We start from the raw sequence: 20,576 nt of genomic DNA on the forward strand, positions 1-20,576 counted from the left end.
AGGACCTATTTAAAGGGTACTGTCCCAGTGAAAGCTTTTCTAACAGCGTACCAATGTATTGTTAGTTTATTATCATTATGAAAGACTTTACTAATGAAAATAACTAGGCTACTCGTTTATTTGCTTATTTTGGTGTGTTTTTGTACTGAACACTATTTGCACATGTCAGGAGTGAATTTCCTTGCCTAGTTTGCACATTCTGACTGGGATTTGACACATATCGGCAGGGGCAGGCACAGAGCGCATCTGGAGCAGATGGGTGTGATGTACCTTCCTCCAGGGCACGTGCCTTTTCCCTGCACGGGATGCTTCCCATATAAGTGTCTGTTTCTTAAACTTTCATGAACCTTGGAGGTGATTTAAATGTTGTTCTCACATATGATGTGTGAAATAGGTGTATTAACCCTTTAAAGCATCTAATTCGCCATCACAAAGGCCCTTATAAGCAGAAGAAATCATCTTCACCTAAAAGGTCTTGGTAAGATTTGTGCCTTATGTGATGCAAACAACAGCATAGAATAATCAAGTCTTCGATGGGGTTTGTTGGTAATGGTACACGTTCTCAACGCGACATGAATATTTGAGCAGGCCGCAACTGCTAATTTAATCATTCAACATCTGTTACAATTACTCCGGCATCCACACAAAAATCTGTCGGCAAAAAATGAATGCAGCGTGTTATTGTTAGCGTTAAGCTTTAGAACAAAGAATAATGAAGATATGTGTTCAAAAAGATTTTGTTGATGTTACATTGATAAAATGATTCAATTAAACAGTGATATAAATATTTGATGCACCTGTGAAAATCGTATATATATTTATGTCTTAGGTCAGCTTTCTTCAGATGGAGATATTTACATGTCTGCTAAAGTCATTTTTAGTCATGTTTTCTATACATAATGTAAAGAAGATTCAGTGAAAATATAACCTTGATAGGTTTAATATTAACTGAGTAAGGTAATCAAATTGAAATCAATAATCAAACTTTGTTCCACCAAATCTCATAATTAATTTATAAGACTTCATCCTGGATTTCACAGACAGGGTCACATATAAAAACCTTTGCCCATTAAACAATAGTGCTTTTCTTTCATTATCTGCATGAACTTCATCCAAATTTGCGTAGTCATTTGGAGTTGCTCATGTGTGGGTTTAAATCCCCTGTTTTAGATCTAAGCAAATTGGTGATGAACTGTGACTGTGTTCTTGCGTTCATTTTGGATGAAGCTCATTACAGGCTGTCTGTGGGTGGGTTGAGCAGACCCTCGTGAGGCTGCCGGTTGGTCATTGGGTCCAGACCATGACTAATCCAGATCCCACCAGACTGACCAGATGGGACCTTCAGATGACAGAGAACAAGAAGAGGCCAAAATTTCAGAGGAGGCAACAGCAAATGCAGAGCAACAATGGTATAGTTACATAATTTTGAAGTTTTATATATGTTTATGAAATATGCATGATTTCACAATAAAAAAATCAAACATAATAATGTAAAAAGAAAGCCACAGAGATTAAGAATAAGTCATTAAAACATCTTTTACATTTACGCATTTGGCATACGCTTTTATCCAACGCAACTTAAAGTGCATTACAAGGTATACATTTTTATCAGTATGTGTGTTTTCTGGATACAAACCAATGACCTTTTGTGCTGCTAGCACAATCCTCTACCACTAAGCTACATTAATTCACCAAAAAGTCAAAGCAACCCATCACTAGTCAACATTGATTGTAAACTGAACTGACTTCTGTGCAGCCAATCTAAATATCAGCATTGTGTTAGCAGCAATGCAACATGTCATGGGTTCAAACCCAGAGAACACACAAACTAATAAAAATGTAACTTGTCATGCAAATATGTTATAATATATATGCACAATAAATATAAGCTAAATACTACCAGCTATCTTCATAATAACATCAACCCTCGAGTATTCCTTTCAGAGAGCTAACACAGTTTAGCTGAGAGTGAGAACAAGTGTGTGCGCGTGTGTCTGAGCGTCCGCGTTGCCAAATTCTTGTATTCCAGAAAATTTACAGGAGCCTCAGAGGGTTCGGGAGTGAAGATTAAATTAAGGCCTTAAGTGGGGACAGCTGCCTGCTGAAACCAAGGACATTTCTGCTTGCTCCTTAGGGTGAAGCGTCCAGCAGGCTGTCCAAAACCGCTCCAGAACAAGAATCCTTGCACCGGTACCAACTGAGGTTAAATTGGGTACATCAAAATAAAAACGACTACTGCCAGATGGGTTCTGGCACTGGAGGAACAACATACGAGCCCTGCTAAATAGAACAAAACTGTATAAAAATGCATGCCCGTGTGTTGTGTGTAATCACACCTTTAAGCGTTTGTGCGTTTACAGATACACGTGCATGTTTTAATGAGACTTTCATGTTGATAAAGAATATTATTTGAATATCTACCAGATCTTTTTGTCTTAAGTAACATTAAGTATTGGCCTTACCGCTCAAAGGATCCATTACATTTATGCATTTGGCAGACTCTTTTATCCAACTTAAAATGCATTATTAGGTAAACATTTATTTCTTATTATTTCGTGTTTTCTTTGAAATCCATTATATTTTGTGCTGATAACACAGTGCTTTATCAGGATCCTTTAAAACTTTACACTCCTAATTTCCTGCTGGCTGTTAGAGACAAAAATAATGTATATTAATAAAAACTGTGCATAAAGGTAAAAGAAAAATCAAATATAAATTTAAACTTTCCCTCTGAGCATAAAAGTGAAGGATAAAAAAATAGGCAGATTTCCAAAACAATATTGGTTGTGGTGGCACTCACTGCATTGGGCTAGATGATTAGACAAGCTTGGAAAAGCCACTGATGGCAAATGATGAAATGACATGCAAAAAAGCAGCTGGGGCCACACTAATGCATAACATTTCCATAACATTCCTGCAATGTTCAGGTAACAATCGATGGCAGACAGCAATTTAGTACTAGCTTCGTGCATGTTGCATGTGATGTGAATATTGTCCAATTAGCATCTTGAAAACGTATAATTTTGCATTCTAGAGTATTTCACTAAAGTTTTTTAATCCTTGGAACTCCACCGTTTTTCAATATTTTATTATGTCCTTACCTCAACTTAGATGAATGAATACATACCTATTTTTTTAATGCATGCACTTTTAATCTTTGTACAGCGCTTCTTGAATGTGTTAGCATTTAGCATAGCCCCATTCATTCCTTTGGCTCCAAACAAAAGTTTTATTTTGTGCCACCATACTTGTGTAACTACTCATGTAACAGTATTTACATAGAGAAAACATGGAAGTGTTTGGTGGCTTCTAAATTCATCTGTGTTTGGATCCTGAGGAATGAGTGGGGCTGGGCTAGATGCTGGCACGTTCACGGCGCGCTGTACAAAGATTAAGTGCACGCATTGAATAAAGATAGGTATGTATTAATTTGTCTAAATGAGGTAAAAACATAGTAAAATATAAAAAAACTGTGGTGTTTTCCTTTAAAAAAATATTATTCCATTATATTTTATTTGACATGTGATAAACAGGTGTAACTGCACTGCATTGTAAGACCAAGTATTCAGCACAGTGTGCTTTATTCCTATAATGCACATTTTGGCAAACTCACATCAGCCAGATCCTCAATGCATACGGAAGTTTTGTATGTGCACAAAAAAAATTGTCAAATATTTTATACAGCAGTACCCTTAAAAAGGTACCAATATGATATACTAATATGATACAAAGATGTACAGTACTTTCTGCCCCAGTAACAAATACTATAGGGACCATTTTTGACCATTTTTCTGACTGTGTAGACTGTGTATACTGTAGAAATAGTAAGAATAAGTGTAATGAGGAAAATATTCAAGCACAGGACTATTCTGATGGGATGACATATTTTGTAGATGTTCATTAAAGTTTTCTTGCATTTGACTGTGGACAGAAAACACATTCTGGTCTTGTGAAAAGCCAGACATGGCCATAACATCGCTGCATTCACGGTTTCTTCACAAACAAATGCCAGACAGATTAGGAATAAACCCAGCACGAAGAACCTAATCTAGACTGGGCAACAATCGTAAGGGACTGCAGGAGACTGTAAATGACATTACCGGTCCAACGTGTTCCTCTACAGGGGCCAAAAGAGAGGGTATGACCCATTTAACCCATGCCAAAGATTTCACCTGTGCCAAATTGGTACCATCTACCCTCCCATCAATGGTCGGATTTGATGAGATTTAAGCAATCAAGAGATAGACGGATAGTGAGAAGACTGAGGTTGCTTGTAGAACGTTCATCCTGATGGACATACTTGGCACAACTCTGACATAAATCACAGTCACATCAACATTTTTGGCACGGTGAATCTACACTACAGACACACACATGGTTCCCCCACCCTGCACCCACTGGTCCCTGGACTATAGCATTGGCTAGGCACACGAGCGAAATTAAAATCACTTAACAGTGTGGCACAGACCGGATCATTTCTTCATTCAAATCACATGGGGAAGACAAGTCTTTGTCTCAAGCATGGCACAAGTTTATAATTTACATCAAAGGCATATTTTGAAAGTGGTTTCATGTAGGAAAATCATCAGAAAAGAAATTTGAACTTTTGAAATTTGATAAAAGTATTTTTTATGAAATCATGAAATTGTTACATTTACGACATTATACTATATTATAATTTTACTGCAGGGTTTCGAAATAAAATACATTAAAAGGAAATGTAAAGTGGTATACAAAATTTATATATTAAAATATTACAATAATGAGAAAAAAAGAAAGACAATGTGAAGGGTACATGAGGACTTTTAACAAAAACAGTTAAGGATGGAGCACAGGTTTAATGTCTTAATAGCTTTGGTATTTTTGAAGGATGAAAGAGCTTTGATGTATAGTTGGATTTCCTTTTTTTTTAAATAAAAAAATAGCGTTTTTGGTATAACGTTACATTTTACGTACTGCGTAGTGACGACATCACGTAATTCTCGCAACACCAGTGGCAGTGGACCCTCTGGATCTTTGTGACTCAAAATTTTCCTAGTAAAGCTCTCTCGTACTTTATTTAATAAGTTATTTATTATGTTTGCTACGTAATACATATTCAAGACAAACCCGTTTAATCTAAACAACGCCATCTTAGGAAAATATAAGCGCTATTCTTCCGCTAGATAATATAGTTCCTGATGCGTGAATACCAGAACGTACGGTGGATGCTGCGCAGTGATATACACAGTAGATCGGTAAACAGGTGTTTCCGGGCTCCGTTCGTGGGTTTTGTCCCTGATGAAACATTTGTTTAATCCATTAAAAAGCGAGCAATTGTGTGTTGTACTCACGTGAAAACAGAGGATTAAAAAGGTGAGTATTTAGACGGGAGCTTGAAGTTTGTTTTATGTCAAAAATAGTTTCTTATTCTTTGACGGTATTCGCGACCCACCCACGAACACGTGATCCCCATCCAACGTATATTTCGTCAACAGCATACATAAAAGTGATTAAATTATGTGTATATAACTGTATTATACAATAAGTAGTAAATATAGTAGTTAATTTTCTATTTTTCTAGCTTTTGCATATTTCAAAACCTTTTCAGCTGTCCTCCTCATTTGAAATGTGAGCTAACTTATTCATTAAAAAAAGGTGAGTTTTGTTTAAGCCATAGAGTTTAAACCATTCATACTATGGTGGTACACACCCTGCTTGATTATATTTAATACTCACAATAATCATATAGTTTAACACTTTATAACATTCACTTACACTAAAGAATGTGTATTACCATTATGTTACCATTGTACTGTATTACATCGTTTATGTGTCTTTCAGAAGAAATTATATTTTATCAATTATATCAATATGATCGGTAATATTTTGGTAATCTTTTTCATAAAGTCTAATTTGCTATTTGATGGACTAAAACCATATAGGGTGTCTAAACAATTTCTATAGGTCGTGAATCTGTAAACTCTGGGACACTAATTTTTAACTTATTTACTGGTGACTACTTCTGCATGCTGTGATGCATACTTCTGCATGCATACAGTGTTGCCAGATTGGACTAAAGATCTCCAGCCCAACTACAGCAAAACCCGCCCATTTAAAAAAACAGCCCAAAATGCATATCCAGAATTGATTTTCTCATTAAACAACCAGACTAACAAATCTGCACGATGAGAAAAGCGGAAGCTTTTAAAATAATAATAAAAACTATGTCTATAGTCAAAAATAAAACCCTGGCAGTTGCACCAAAAACAGTCCAAATTTTAAAGACCCACCCAATGCATTTTTTTCAGTCGGATGTCGCCAAAAGGAGCCGAAAACCTGCCCAATCTGGCAACACTATCAGTAAAACTTCATCACTTACAGTATCAACAATAGACAGAATCAACATATCTGACACTGCATTGCATTTTGTGAATTTTTAGAGAACATACATTTCAGTTCACTGGAAGGATTTTGCAGACAAGAAGACAAAAGCCGACTCCTGATCAGTGGCCTGACAACTGAACAAGGTAGCTGACTGAGATGCACCCTTATATATAAACAATGACTCTGCATCTGCAACCGTAGCTATACACATGTATGAATATCAAATGTTACAAGTTGTGTAGACCCAAACATAATAATTGCTAAACTAACGACACAACATTAAACTGGTAATATTACGGTTATAGATATAAAATGCAAACGTTCACATTCTCACCTAGGAAAGGTTATCCCATTCAGTATTTGTCCTCAGGAATGTAATTCTCTAAAGCTGCGCAATGTTCTGACATCTTGGAAACTCATTGCTTTTTATTGTCAGCAGCTGAAATATTGACTGTTTCAAGATGGCAGATCGTTGAATGCATCTGCGTATACATATCTATGCCTACAACTCTCAAAAGGCCATCTTTAGCAAAGTGACTGATCATAGTGCTTGTGTGTGTGCATGTGTATGCATGCCACTCGATGTGTGAACATCCATGCCTACATTTGCTATCTCCGCCTGGCATCACACAGACCTAAAAAGCTGATAATGTGTTTGAAATCACTGGCAGACAGCTCTTGTCAGGCAAATGTTCCACATGAGAAGACGCCAGTCCTCCACTGCGAGCCTGCAGGGTATAAAGAAGGTCTGTCAGGGGAGCAAGTGTCTGGCCTAGCCATTGCTTGTGCGTTTTTGTTTTCTCTTTGCTCTTTTTCAACGTTTCAGGTCTCTCCTCTCATGGTAAATTTTTAATGCAGGACGGGCCTGCCCTCTTTTCTTTCTGCAGCACAATGATTTATTGCCCGAAAAGACCAGAGAACTAATTAACAGAGTAATTAATTAATATGAATTTGCATATTTGCATTTGCAATTAGTGCAGTCAAGTGATTAGTCTGAAATGAGGAAGTTTGACTCATCAGATGTTGGTGTGTGTGTGTTGAACCAGGAAGCCCGTCACCAGCTGAGGCATTTTGGGAGGGGGCACTTGTGTTCCCATATACAAACATCCAAGGGTAGACGCCAATCATGCGTGACCGAGCCGTCGCTGTCAGCAAACTGCTTCTGTATGCGGTGTGTTCATTGTGCTGATAAGTGCACATCAACCTGACTATCCCAACAAAAACTACAGCAGGCTCCATTTCACCACCCCTTCACTTGATCACTCGTAGCTAATGCACAGTACCGAAATTGTGTCTGATATCTGCCTCGCCTCTAACGGGACCAGTAAAATCTGTCAGCATCAGGTTAAAGTGTTTAAAGTGCCAATTAATCTTGTTCAGGAACGGGAAGGTGTTGCATGTCATTTATATAGCGTTAGGCTTTTTGTGGTCGTCCTTCTGAGAGGGATAAATGCACTTGGGGGACATTTAAAGAGCTTTTGATTTGAATTATAAATGTGTGCATGTGTGTGTGTCTGCGTGAGACAGAGAGAGAACGAGAATTGGCTCGGCACAGGTTCAATAGCAGCAGGAGCTTTCAATGATAATGGAATATATGGGTGTCGGGTCTCAACATGGGTGGAGCCAAAGCTCTGGACAATTACTGCTACAAGAAATGGCCAGATGCAAGAGACGATCAGGTCAGTGGATGATAATCTGTGTGTGTTTGGGTTCATACATAGCTATAGTTTGCGTGCAAAATTGTCCTAAAGTGGATAAATCTGACCAAACCTCCCTGTGAGGACAGTCAAGTGTTCCTTTGCATAATACTTTGTTTTCGGACAAATTTTTTCAAGGAATTCTTCACCAAATTTAAATATGAATATATTATTAAACAGGGTCACCTATGTAGTAAAAATGTGACGTTTTTTTTTTAATTGGCCGAGAAAATACAGAAAATGTGTTTTTGGCTCATGTGGATGAAAAACACCAAATCCCAGAATGCATTGCTTCACTGCTCTACGAGGCCACACCTACCGGTTCGAGAGGGCAGGAGGGAGGGACATTCAACTAGGCTAGCTACTAGCAAGTTGACTTGAAAACTGAAATGACACCGGTTAACGTGAGTCTCTATGACGAGTTAGTTGATAGATTATTTTAAATACTACCTTTATTTCCATCGAAGTTGCTTTGTACCAGGATGTACAGTCAAAACCAGGAAAGGACAAGTAGTAAGTTTCCATCATCTGCCGGTTTCGACGGTTTATAGATGTAAATATAACAACTATAGCCTTGGCTGACGTACATGAAAAACAAACAAAATACTCACTTTATACTCTTGCCTCCGTTTCTCCCTTTTTGTATATTATTATGTCAGTATTAGTATTTTCTGAACTTTTGTGGTGTAATTGTAACAACGAGCACTCAAACACACCAAACCAGGAATTACTAAAAACACACACAAAAACAGATTATCCACGGGCACTGCACTAGTCCATAAAAAGACATACCTGTATTATGAATTCGAAACTTTCGTTTCTGAAATTTCCATGCTAAGCGTTTACAAAATAACTTCCATTTGTTTATTATTCAACGTAATACATATGAGAAATATTTATATTCCATCGGATTTAGTATAAAATAATCAGTACGCCCCAGCTCGAGTCTGCCTGGGCTCTGGCCATTCTTCCTGACCGCCAGGCAAGGTTCGCTCCTCGGCTAAAGCAGCTGCTCTGGCACCCTCTTGTTTTTTGCTGTATTGAGGCTCGTACGTGTAGCCACAAGCATCGGATTCATGCACCAGGTCTTCAAAATCCCCTTCTGCCATATCGTCTTTAAAACTAAGATAGCTGACACTGTTTATTGCCTGTTGATAGCTCGAGTCTGCCCAGGCTCTGGCCATTCTTCCTGACCGCAAAGCAAGGCTCGCTCCTCGGCTAAAGCAGCTGCTCTGGCACCCTCTTGTTTCTTGCTGTATTGCGGCTCGTACGTGTAGCCACAAGCGTCGAATTCGCACACCAGATCTTCAAAATCCCCTTCTGCCATATGGTCTTCAAAACTAAGATAGCTGACACTGTTTATTGCCTGTTGTTATAAATGTTTACTGCTGAAAAGAGAGAGAGTTAGCGAAGATTCAAGATGGCTGACTCTCGTTTTGATTCGTACTTTTCCGAATGGACTCGGCAGTCCAACCTCTATGGGCGGGTTGAAAACATGTGAAAATAGCTCCTACTACTGTAGTCTTTGCCTCTGGCCAAAAAGTCCTCCGGTGATGCAAAAATTGTCATTTTGCGTCATTGGAGGATTTTTTTTTTCAGAACCAAAATACAAATATCTCTCCTCTCAGGGGGACATGAGGAAGGGAAACTCGGTCATTCAGAAATACTGCTGGGTTTCTACTGATACAAAGCTAAATGCTAAATTGGTGAAGTATCCCTTTAAATTTCATTACATTTTGGCCTAAAACCATATTGGGTTAAATGGTTCTGTAAAGAACATTTAACATCCGCAGAACGTTTCTGTTTCACAAAAGGTACTTTTTGGTATAAAAAGGTCTTTAAAGGTAAGAATGAATTTGTTCTTGTTTGCGCCGATTGTCCTGTGGTACGTGCGCTGACAAATAGCGCCATGGTGCCCACGGCGACCCAAGTTCGATTCCGGTCTCTGCAATCCTTTGCCGATCCTGCTACCCCAACACTTTCCTGTCTTTTCTCTACTAAAAGCTGTCCAAATAAAGGCATAAAAGCCCCTAAAATTAAAAATAAAGAATAAAATGGTTCTTTAAATACCATCACTGTGAAGAACCTTTTTTTAGTGACTTTAATTTTTAAGAGTGCAGGTAAAAGGCTGAACTAAAATTGGCCTCTGCGATGATAGACAGTTCAGTCTCAGTCATTTGGCAAACGCCCTTGAAGAGATTGACCAGCCAGCCAAACACGAGCCATCAATCATTCAGTACTTGCTGTCATTCTCCAACACTGACCAGTTTTTCATTTTTCTAGAATGGTTTGTGCAAATTTGCGTTTTGCAGCTTGTTAGTTGCTCGGACCATTATTATTGTGTCTGCATGAAGAATGATTTTGAATGAACACCAAAGACAAGGAGCCAGTCTTGTAAGAAGAGCCATATCATGCGCATATTTTTTGATTGTTTATTTAGCATCAGATTGTAGTTGTGGATTGTGATACTTGGTCCTTTATTGAGGCTGCTTTGTGGTTTTGCAGTGGTACGCAGCTCCAGGCACACGCCAGATGATCAGGGGAGGAATACAGGTCCCCCGGGACCGAGTCACGTGACCAGCCCATGCCACGTGACGTCAGCAGCAGATGGCATGGGTACCAGCTCTGGCAGTTGGCATCAGTGTCATTTCTCTTAGCGCGAGACAAGGAGAGCAGTGGGGAGGTGAGAAAAACGCACGAGCTGTTCACCTGCTAAAAAACGAACGGAAAAAGTTCAAAATAGGAAATATGAAAACAATCATCTGACTACATCAAAATTCAGGTAAGATTGAAGAAGTTTTAAGGGTAAGAAGAGACGTTATGTCGTTTGACTGTGCATGTTGAGCAATTTTTCGATTTTTAAAGCCTTTTATTTTATAAATACATAAATGCGTTGCAATAGCACACATAATGATTTATAGGTTTCAGTTTTGTTGTTTGCAGAACAGTAGGAATGCATGATGTGTTATATATGCTTTAGATTTATGTGTCCATTGCTTTGATTAAATAATCAACTTTGCTGTCATCTGGTATCACTCCACATATGGAAATCTGTCAAATGTGTCACATTTGAGGCATAATTTTCATGTTAGGACCTAACTGTATTCGTGTTAAAAGGTATTATGGATGTTTTAAAATAATGATGTTGATTGTTTTCTTAAATCTCTGCTGAATGATTCAGAAGATCTGCTATCTTCTCATCATCTCCAATAAAGGAGCAATGCTGACTCTGCCGTTTGAAGATCCTGTCATGATGGACAGTCAATTCGGGGCAAACTTTTCACGGGAATGCACGGGTGAAATGAAGGTCACTAAGCAAGAACCGTTTAAAAAGGAGGATACGCTCTCTCACATGATGGAGGACGACGATTCGGAGAAGGATGACGATGAAAGGGAGGACGGACAAGATGAGAACGGTCTGCCACGCCGCAGAGGGCCCCGGAAAAAGAAAATGACCAAAGCTCGCATCGACAGGGTGAAGATGAGACGCATGGAAGCCAACACAAGGGAGAGGAACCGAATGCACGGTCTGAACAATGCATTAGACAGCCTGCGCAAGGTGGTTCCTTGCTACTCCAAAACCCAAAAACTGTCAAAAATCGAAACGCTCCGACTGGCCAAGAACTACATTTGGGCGCTTTCGGAGATTCTGAGCACAGGGAAGAGGCCTGACCTACTTACCTTTGTTCAGACCCTTTGCAAGGGGCTCTCCCAGCCAACCACCAATTTAGTGGCCGGATGTCTCCAGTTGAACGCGAGGAACTTCATCACGGATCAGATCAATGGCGAGGCGTCCTTCTCTGGTAGATCACCATATGACTCCATGTACACGACCTACCACAGTCCTGGTGTGGTGACGCCCTCTGTACACGGTAATAGCGCTATAGATGCCGTTAAACCCTTCAGGCCATTCAACTACTGCAGCTCCTACGAGTCTTTCTACGAAAGCGTCTCTCCAGAATGCGCCAGCCCACAGTTCGACGGTCCTTTAAGTCCTCCTATTAACTTTAACGGGATATTTTCCGTTAAGCACGAAGACCAGATCGAGTATGGAAAGAGCTGCCACTATGGCACGCGTTATTGCGCGGTGCCGGCGCGCACCTCCATCAGCCAGAGCGCAAGAGGCTCCTCGGATCTCCATTTCCCATATGACGTTCACCTCCGCGGCCAGTTCTACCCGGTGCAAGATGAATTAAACACGACTTTTCATAATTAATGAGAGAAAGTCAAATGTGACTATGGCCCTTTTGTGGGTAATGACTGAAATGCAGGACTTTCACTCGCACATGTATTATTTATATAGACCCTCTCTGCGTTGGATAGGGTCCTGGATTTGCGCCATCTGATGTTTTATTATTTATTCGTTTTAATTAGATGGAAAATGTGCTTACAGGAAACATAGTGCTCCTAACTGAATTTATTTTTTATTGATATTATGTCCGATAAAATGTGTAGTATTTGTTTAAAAAAAGACACCAACCTAACATGTTTTTAGCTGCGTTTAAGTTTAATCTTTGTTTTTAGTAAAATTTTATGCAAGCCTGTACGACCATTTACAGGCCCAGCAAATTTGTCAGTACTGAAGTTTGAAAATAATTTTCTTTATGCTTTTATTTATTTATTTATTTATTTATTATGTCAGTGTTTGCGCTGGGAATTCAGTATAAGCGGTCAGCAGGGTGCTATGCAATCCACATAACGCTCGCTTAAATGTCAAAATATTAGTGATTTAAAAAGACCTAAAAACCAATCATTTTAGTAATTTTTTTCTTTATTCGTTTATAAAAAGAAAATGTAAAGTAAGTACGCGAATTTTATTTGTCATTTAAATCGATTTTTCATTCATAGTTATGAAAGTTTCGTTATGTTCATACAGGGGTCTATCAAGGCTGTATATTAGTAAATAAATGAACCAAACTTTTGCCTTACTATAATAATTTCAGTTAGTAATGATAACAATAGTAACACCAATAATACAAAAACGAAACCATCATAAAAAGGCATTGATTGAAACAAATTATTTACCAATAAAAGATGATTTATTAAAGAATGCAATCCTCAAAAACGAAATAATTATGATTAATGGATAAAACATTTGCTTGTTTCTTTTATTTCAATTTGTGGATTTTAAGTCTATAAATGTTGACAATCGCGTTTTTGGGTTTGGGTTTTCTCAACTTACCACATTTATCTGTGCTGATAGTTTTACTGAAAGATGATATAAGATTTTCACAGCACAATAATTAATTTACTGTATATGCAACAGATTGCTAACCAGTTTTTTACCAAAATGTAAAGTCGTCGATTGATATTAAAGGCATTGTATACAATTTCGAAAGAAACACGTCTGTAAAGCAAATGCATTAAAAGCATGTAATATTTTAAATTGAAAAGTCTATGTCCTACAGTGAACTCATGTCACAGGTGTACCTGCCTTAATATATTTATTACGGATAATTTATGCAACGTGATGGACGTCTTTAGTGGTGGACTCGTGCATTTTCATTTTTTTTATCACCAAAACGTTGAAGAGGTGTTTTGTGTAGAAATGACTGAATGCACCGAAACTCGTTTGTGCCGATTTGTACACTGTCAAGCTGTTTTGTACAATAAAATAAAGTTTGTTGAATACAGTTCTCTTCTGAAATCAATGTTTAACCAAAAGCAAATTAATAGCCTACTTTGGAATCTCCTAAATCAAACAAAATTAACAAATACAAGTATTGTTTTGTGTCGCAAGATACAAAACGAAATCAAAAATGTATTTCGTTCCTATAAACTTATAATGATCAAATAATAAACGCTTTAAATAATCAAAAAATGTAATATTAGAAACTCTAAATAGACCTACCTGCTACAGAAGGCAAAAAAAGGTTTGTGTTACCACATTACGCATAAAGATGCTTTTGTGAAGAGGACAAATAAATCAATTCAAAATTAATTGAATAAAATCGCAAAATAGGTTGTCGTGATTTCGTTTAAATGCACATGTGATATTACAAAAATGTGATGTATCTTACAGTAGATGTTATTTAGGATGGGTTTGTCAGTGTCTTTAGTTCACCACCGAGCTGGACGCGGGCCAGACAGCGACAGACTGCGGATCAGGAGTCTGGATCCCTGGATCAGATATATTCCCCCGGAGAATGTGCGTTGTCATTCCCAGAAAAATCTGCGTTACACCATTCAAAAGCCAGACAATAAAGGTTACATGAAGTTGGTCAAAGAATAAAAGAACTTAAATGATGTATTCATCACTGAAAGTATAAATTTGATAAATACATTATAAAGAGAGATACGTTCTTAAAATACTTTCTTAAAACAACCAGACAAAAAACATTTTAGGATCCCGGTATACAGACTTTAGTTGTTATTGCAATATTATAATTGCAGTTTAATAATCTTAAAGTGCAGCTCCATTGTAAAGTTAATTATGTCACCGTGTTTTTTCTTTCTGGTCGTAATTGATCATTTTTCTCGCTTTTTATTAAAAGCAGGCCTATAATCTATGATTATATCTAATTAATGAAACAAACCCACACATAATGCCTTCGACAGGTGCAAACATTGTACCTGCAAATTTACCGATGCGCCGCAGTGAGATTCTTGATTTGCTGTGCGGAGATGTTGAGGTGTCAGAAAAAGCCCACAGTGGCGATATTTCACACGATTCAGAGAGAGAAGCAGAACATATGCTACCCTAGAGACAAAGCTGTCATGAAGGAACAGTTGAAAAATGAGCAGCAACACTTCACTTTGCGCGTAGATTTGTGGCCGATGAAAAGTTCCCATCGCAAAGCTTTTGTGCATTTATCACAGCATTACTTTTATTTAAAAATCTACTTTGTGATTACTGACTATATAGAGATGCATTAATGCTTTTTCAGCCTATCCTTCCTTTTATTTAAATTGTATTATTCAAAACCAAATAAATACAAACTGTACACTTGCTATTATAAATTCAGATGCATTAAAGTAATAGTTCACCCCAAAATGAAAATTCTGTCATTATTTTCACATATTCATGTTGTTTTAAACCTGTATGAATCTCTTATTTCTGATAAACACAAAAGAAGATATTTTGATAAATGATGGCATGCACACAGCTGATTGTAACCGTATACTTCCATAGTAGGAAAAACAAATACGATGGAATTCAATCAAAATATATTTTTCAATCATATCAAAATACATCCATATTTATTTTTTTTACTACGGAAGTCAGTGGTTACAATCAGCTGACCATCATTTATCAAAATTTGTGTTCTTTAAAAAAATAAAAATATAAGTTTTGAACAACATGAGGGTGAGTAAATAATTTTTGGGGGTGAACTATCCCTTTAACTATCCCTTTGGTATGTCAAACTTTTATAAAGTCAGCACAGTTGGGCATGTTGTCCCAAAACATGTTTATTGAGACTCATTAGAGACGATTTTCTTTTTATCAAATACTTTTTTATTATATTATTCTATTATAACTATTATTTATTTAAAATAAATTGTGACACACAGTATTGTGATTAAGAAACGCAAAATTCAGTATACAACATGAAGAAAACACAGAAATATTTTAAATAATAGCAATTTTAAATTGTATTGTATTACTGTAAATCACAGCATATGATTTGATCATTCCTCATATCAGTATGATCACTAGTATAGTTTTTCTTAAGGACAGTTCAAACTTTCAGATGAAACTTTAATTTCGATCCCCATCTTAAAAATAAAGGTGCTCTATGATGCCAGAACCATTTTTGGCTAAATGGTTTCAAGAACCTTTAACATTCAAAGAACCCGTTTCAAAAAGAAAATTGTTTTTTTGTAGTGAAAATGGCTTCTTTAGATTATTTTAAAGGTTTGAAAGAAATTGTTAATCTAATGATTTTAAGCACTTTTATTTTTAAGAATGCAACTGCATGCCAGTATGATTTTATTATGCTCACTTTTTAACCCGAGAAGTATGATAAAAAAATTATGATCTTGGATTTTGTAGATAAGATTAAGATAAAAAACTGCCATTATATTTTATAAGTCATTTTAAGAAGGACAAAACCATTACCACATAAAAATTAATGCAGTTGCAACTTTAAAACCTCAGATGACAACTCTCCCATGTGACAACTTGCCCCGGTCTCCAAATGCTTGATTCAATTTGCATTGCGCTCTCACTTTTCTTAAACATATTTCTTTATTCATATTGGTTAAATATTTCTAAAATGACTAATACATTATACAAATTTGACTTATTTTGAATAGTGAAGTTGTAATATTTTTATGATATTGATTGTGTGGATGAACATGCACTAAAGATATGCATATTTGTAGGCGTATGTTTGTGTGTGTATGTGGATGGTTGGAGGTGAATGACTATAATAATGTTTGTGACCACTCATAGCTCTTGTACACATGTGATGCTGCAGTCTGTGTAGTGATGTCACCCCTTCTGTTCCAAATCCTACTAAAGGATGATTCATACAAATACAATCACCAGATATAGACTTTCAAACATGGTGTTGTGTAATCATGACATGTTTATTAAATATATATAACAGAGTTGCTACTCTTCCAAAAAAGTGGGGTTGGGTCAGATCTGGGCAAACCCAATCATTGAGTTTATGTTGAGTCAAATATGGACATTTTCTAAACCAGCATTTGTTCAAATTTAACCCTACCCAAACAAATCAGCATTTTTTTAAGAGTGTAAGCAAATACCGAATGCATGCAGTGCACATGAAGACTCCCTGCAGCGTGCTTCAAAAGGGAGTTTTTTGACCCTAGTTGTTAATGAAGGTTGACTCGGTAGCATTCGGTAACTCACACCTGAGAGCCTCCGAGACCATTTCTGGAATAAATAGCTTGTTAATAATATCGGTAATTAGGAATGAACAATGTAGTGCGGGTGTGATGTTGATGTATCTGCGCGAGGCACCTCTAACGGGTGTAGAGAGGGTGTTGTCACATGTTAGTCCCATTCCTGCTCACTCTCTCCATCTCGTTCCCAAAAATCCCGGGTCGCAGATGGTGTGGGACACAGAATTTTCCTAATAATCTTTCTTCTTTTCTTTTTTTATGGCGAGTGCTGGTGGCTTAGGGATTTCTCATTTTAATTAGAAGGTTTAAGGAGATAAACCCCTTTGAAAACCGTGTCCTGTGAGAGGAGGTGCAGGTGATCCTCCCAACAGAAGTCTCAACCACGTTGTCAGCCAGCTTCTCATTTGCATATTAGATTGGTGTCAGGTTGGCACCCATCCTGGCTGAGATGAACGCCCCTATTTCTAGACTTGGCACGATCTGTGCGTATCCTGGCACGGGATGCAGATGTGTTTTCTGTTTGAGAGGTCTAGGGCACTTGATCTCTCTGTTATTATACGGCCCTTACTTTTGACCCATGAGCCTAGTAGGTTTGTTTTAGGCCTGGGCGCGTTACCTTTGTGCAAATATGGTGTGATCGATCTCAAAACGGATTTTGTACGTTTAATCAGACCCTCGATGGGTGTTAAATCATTTGGATTTCATGTAAAGCTGATTTTTGGAGAGTTGGCAGAGAGCGTGACGTTAAGAGGCCCTTGAGCTCATCAATCTATAGGTCGTTAATGTGAATTTCAAAGCCTGATATTAAAAATGTATGAACTATTCTCATTTGGACAAATTACGTGAAGTTTGTCTGAAGTAGATGTTGGCTAATTGCAGGCACATTTAGCAACTATTAAAACCGAACGTTGGACAGTAAAGTCATTTGTATTCTGTGTTAAATCTAGACTAAAGGGCGAAAGTTAATAACTTTCTCTGATAAATGTCCTTGAGCACATTTCTCCATAGTGATCAATTCATAACTTTTTTATGGATTGAATACGTTTAACTTAAAAGTCATAGGTTTAATCTCTCTGCAGTCAATTCAACTATTGTCTATTTTAGTGTTTAACCCTTCAATGACTGGCAAATCAAACTGCAGTTTTCCACCCATGATCCATAAGTCGCGTCTCTTCAAACAGAGATTTATGTTTTCATAGCAGATGCTTTTAAACAGACACCACCTAGTTCGAATTTGTTTGCATCACATAAAATGTACAGATGTTTAGCAAACACTTTGTCTTGTACTGTGCCATTCAAACTGTGATTTTCCTAGTAAAAAAAAAACATAATTTTGAATTGATTTAATGATAAAAATATTGTTTATTTCTGCAAAACAATACTGCAATATGTGCTGTTATGAACATGTTTTGTATAATTGTTTAAAAAGACTGCACAATGCTTTTGAATACAAAGAATGTCAGCGTGTACATGCTTGTATGTGTCTGTGAATGTGTGTGCCTTTGTAAAATGGCACGGGCACAAGGCACGAGGACCAAATGGTCTCTTGGCATGAGATTAGTGCCATAAATTATCACTGCGGTTAATGGTGAAGAAGATCTCAGATGAAAATCTCTCCCTTTCTGTTCCCACAGAGCCAGCAGTGCAGCCCCAAGACACTTACAGATATTCACAAAATTAACCCTAATAATACACACAGGTTTTTAAGATAGCACAGGATTTTGCAAATACTTAATTATGTGATTCATGATTAAGGATAGTTCAACAAAAAGTGAAAATATTGTCATTTATTCACTTACTCTGTATAAATTTCTTTGTTCTGATAAACACAAAGGAATATATTGTGAGAAATGTTTCATCAGAGACCCCATTGACTTCCATAGTATTCTTTTTTTCTACTATGGAAGTCAATGGGGGCTCTGATCGGTTTGGTTACAAACATTCCATAAAATATCCTCCCTTATATTCATCAGGACAACAACATCTACACAGGTTTGAAAGTACAGTAAATGATGACAGAATTCCCTTTAAAGGATTGTATAAACTTTGTTACTCTTTGAGCTGTTAAAGGGATAGTTCACCCAAAAAATTAAATGTGTCTTATACCTGTCTTGTTCTAAACAATCTAACCCTAAACCGAAGCGGCAATTGTAAGAAAATAGGACAGAAACAGTTGAGTAACAAATACGTGACAATGACACGTAAACAGAAATGCGTGACATGTTCACGCAAAAAGGCGGAAAACAGTGTCAGTGTCACGCATAAGACTATAAGTACATAATTTCATGATACAGGGTGAGCAAATTCATCATATATGTTTAGGATGGACTCATTTATTGTTTAATACATTTTAGTGTATTTATTGTTATCTATTTTCTTAGGCGTGGCCTTCAGGAAAGCATGCATCTGATGGAGAAGGCGTGTATTGCATGTATTGTTTCCCTTGCGTTCGTTAACTCTCATTTTTAGTCATTCTAGTTTGTCTGATCAGCATAACTTTATATTAAACCTAACATTTGATGGTCAAATTTTACTACAATAATGTTTAAGTCCAATTAGCAAAGCAGGGAATGTGTGTTAAAGAGTTGGCGGCTGGTGACTTTTTTTTTGATGGGGCTCGATGCGATGTTCATCACAACGTATGTAGCCCGTCATGTGTGGTTCGTAATTTCAAAATATGTGTTCGGCGTGTCGAGGGTTTATGATAAAGGAGACGCTCGTGTTTGCCAGATACTCGCATAATCTCATGTATAATCAGAGTTTACTGTTAAGGAAGTGTCTTGCGTGTATTTTGTGAACATGAGCGTCTCTTTTATCATAAACGGTTTTGGCGCGTGTTCAGCAGAAACTTATTTTGACAAAACACGTGATGTACATGGTTCATATGATGCAACAAACACATATTTTGAATTTGCGCCCCTCGGATGAGTATTCACGAGTCGCCATGGTGTTAAAAATCCACCATCATAGAGGGCAAATAGATCAACAGTGTTTGAAAGGGACTAAATGTAAAATGGTTTGCATATGACTGAATTTAACTGAAATATGTAATGTAAATTGCTTGTATAATTAATATTTCGGTTGTTGGAACTCATTTAGCATGACCATTATACGGACCAACACTTTCATCAGTCTGAACAAACTAAACAGAAATTTCTACAATAAAATAAGAGATACACATTTCTCATTGTCTTATTGTGTCATGAAGCAGTCAAACAAAAGCAGCTCTGCCTCCGTGTAATAAAGTGCAGCGTAGCTTTAAGCAAAAGAGCTTTCGTTTCTGTTTTAACAAAACATTTTCAGATTCCATCAAACCGACAAAAAAGTGTGAGAGGATTTAAAAAAAAAAGATGGTGAGCCATAAACAGGCAGACAGGTGTTGATGATGCAAATGATTCAGATGACAGATGGTTAGCGACTCAATCACTCACTGTGTGGATAATGGATAGAGGTGATCAAATCCCTCTGTGAATTTGGGACTTTCTTCAGAACTTTCTGCATTTATATCACCATCAAACACTTCCTGAGCAATGCGGCTCCACTGGAGGGTGGAATCAGCGTGCTGGAAATTTCTGAAAGACATTTACGTGAGAAATATCTGTTCTCTCCTTGCCTTCAGGTGTCAAACTTTTACAGATACAGTAATGGCAGAGTTAACTTTCTGTTCTGTAAAACACAAAATATAAACCTTTTGAACTCTAT

The 20,576-nt window shown here is 37.3% G+C and overlaps 1 protein-coding gene across 5 annotated transcripts; it reads left to right on the forward strand.

Annotated features, from left to right (window-relative positions):
* The first annotated feature begins 5,020 nt into the window (after positions 1-5,020).
* neurod6a (neuronal differentiation 6a) lies at positions 5,021-13,692 on the forward strand. 5 transcript variants are annotated; one of them, XM_055182778.2, is made up of 5 exons: positions 5,021-5,355; positions 6,423-6,509; positions 7,894-8,045; positions 10,569-10,746; positions 11,279-13,692. In XM_055182778.2, exons 4-5 carry the CDS (start codon positions 10,671-10,673, stop codon positions 12,277-12,279), a joined length of 1,077 nt encoding a protein of 358 aa, XP_055038753.2. In that variant the 5' UTR covers positions 5,021-5,355; positions 6,423-6,509; positions 7,894-8,045; positions 10,569-10,670; the 3' UTR covers positions 12,280-13,692. The 5 variants fall into 5 exon arrangements, with proteins under 5 accessions (XP_055038753.2, XP_055038755.2, XP_055038758.2 ...); XM_055182780.2 differs by lacking the exon at positions 7,894-8,045; XM_055182783.2 differs by lacking the exons at positions 5,021-5,355; positions 6,423-6,509; positions 7,894-8,045 and having other exon boundaries at positions 10,603-10,845; positions 11,248-13,692.
* Positions 13,693-20,576: the final 6,884 nt, after the last annotated feature.

This window comes from Misgurnus anguillicaudatus, chromosome 25 (assembly GCF_027580225.2).
Source record: "Misgurnus anguillicaudatus chromosome 25, ASM2758022v2, whole genome shotgun sequence".
In the NCBI taxonomy this organism is placed as follows: Eukaryota; Metazoa; Chordata; class Actinopteri; order Cypriniformes; family Cobitidae; genus Misgurnus; species Misgurnus anguillicaudatus.

Coding starts and splice junctions, on each gene's coding strand:
- neurod6a (XM_055182778.2), top strand. CDS start 10,671: ATGGCATGGGTACCAGCTCTGGCAGTTGGCATCAGTGTCATTTCTCTT. Junction 10,747..11,278: donor ACAAGGAGAGCAGTGGGGAG/GTGAGAAAAACG, acceptor TCTCCAATAAAG/GAGCAATGCTGACTCTGCCG.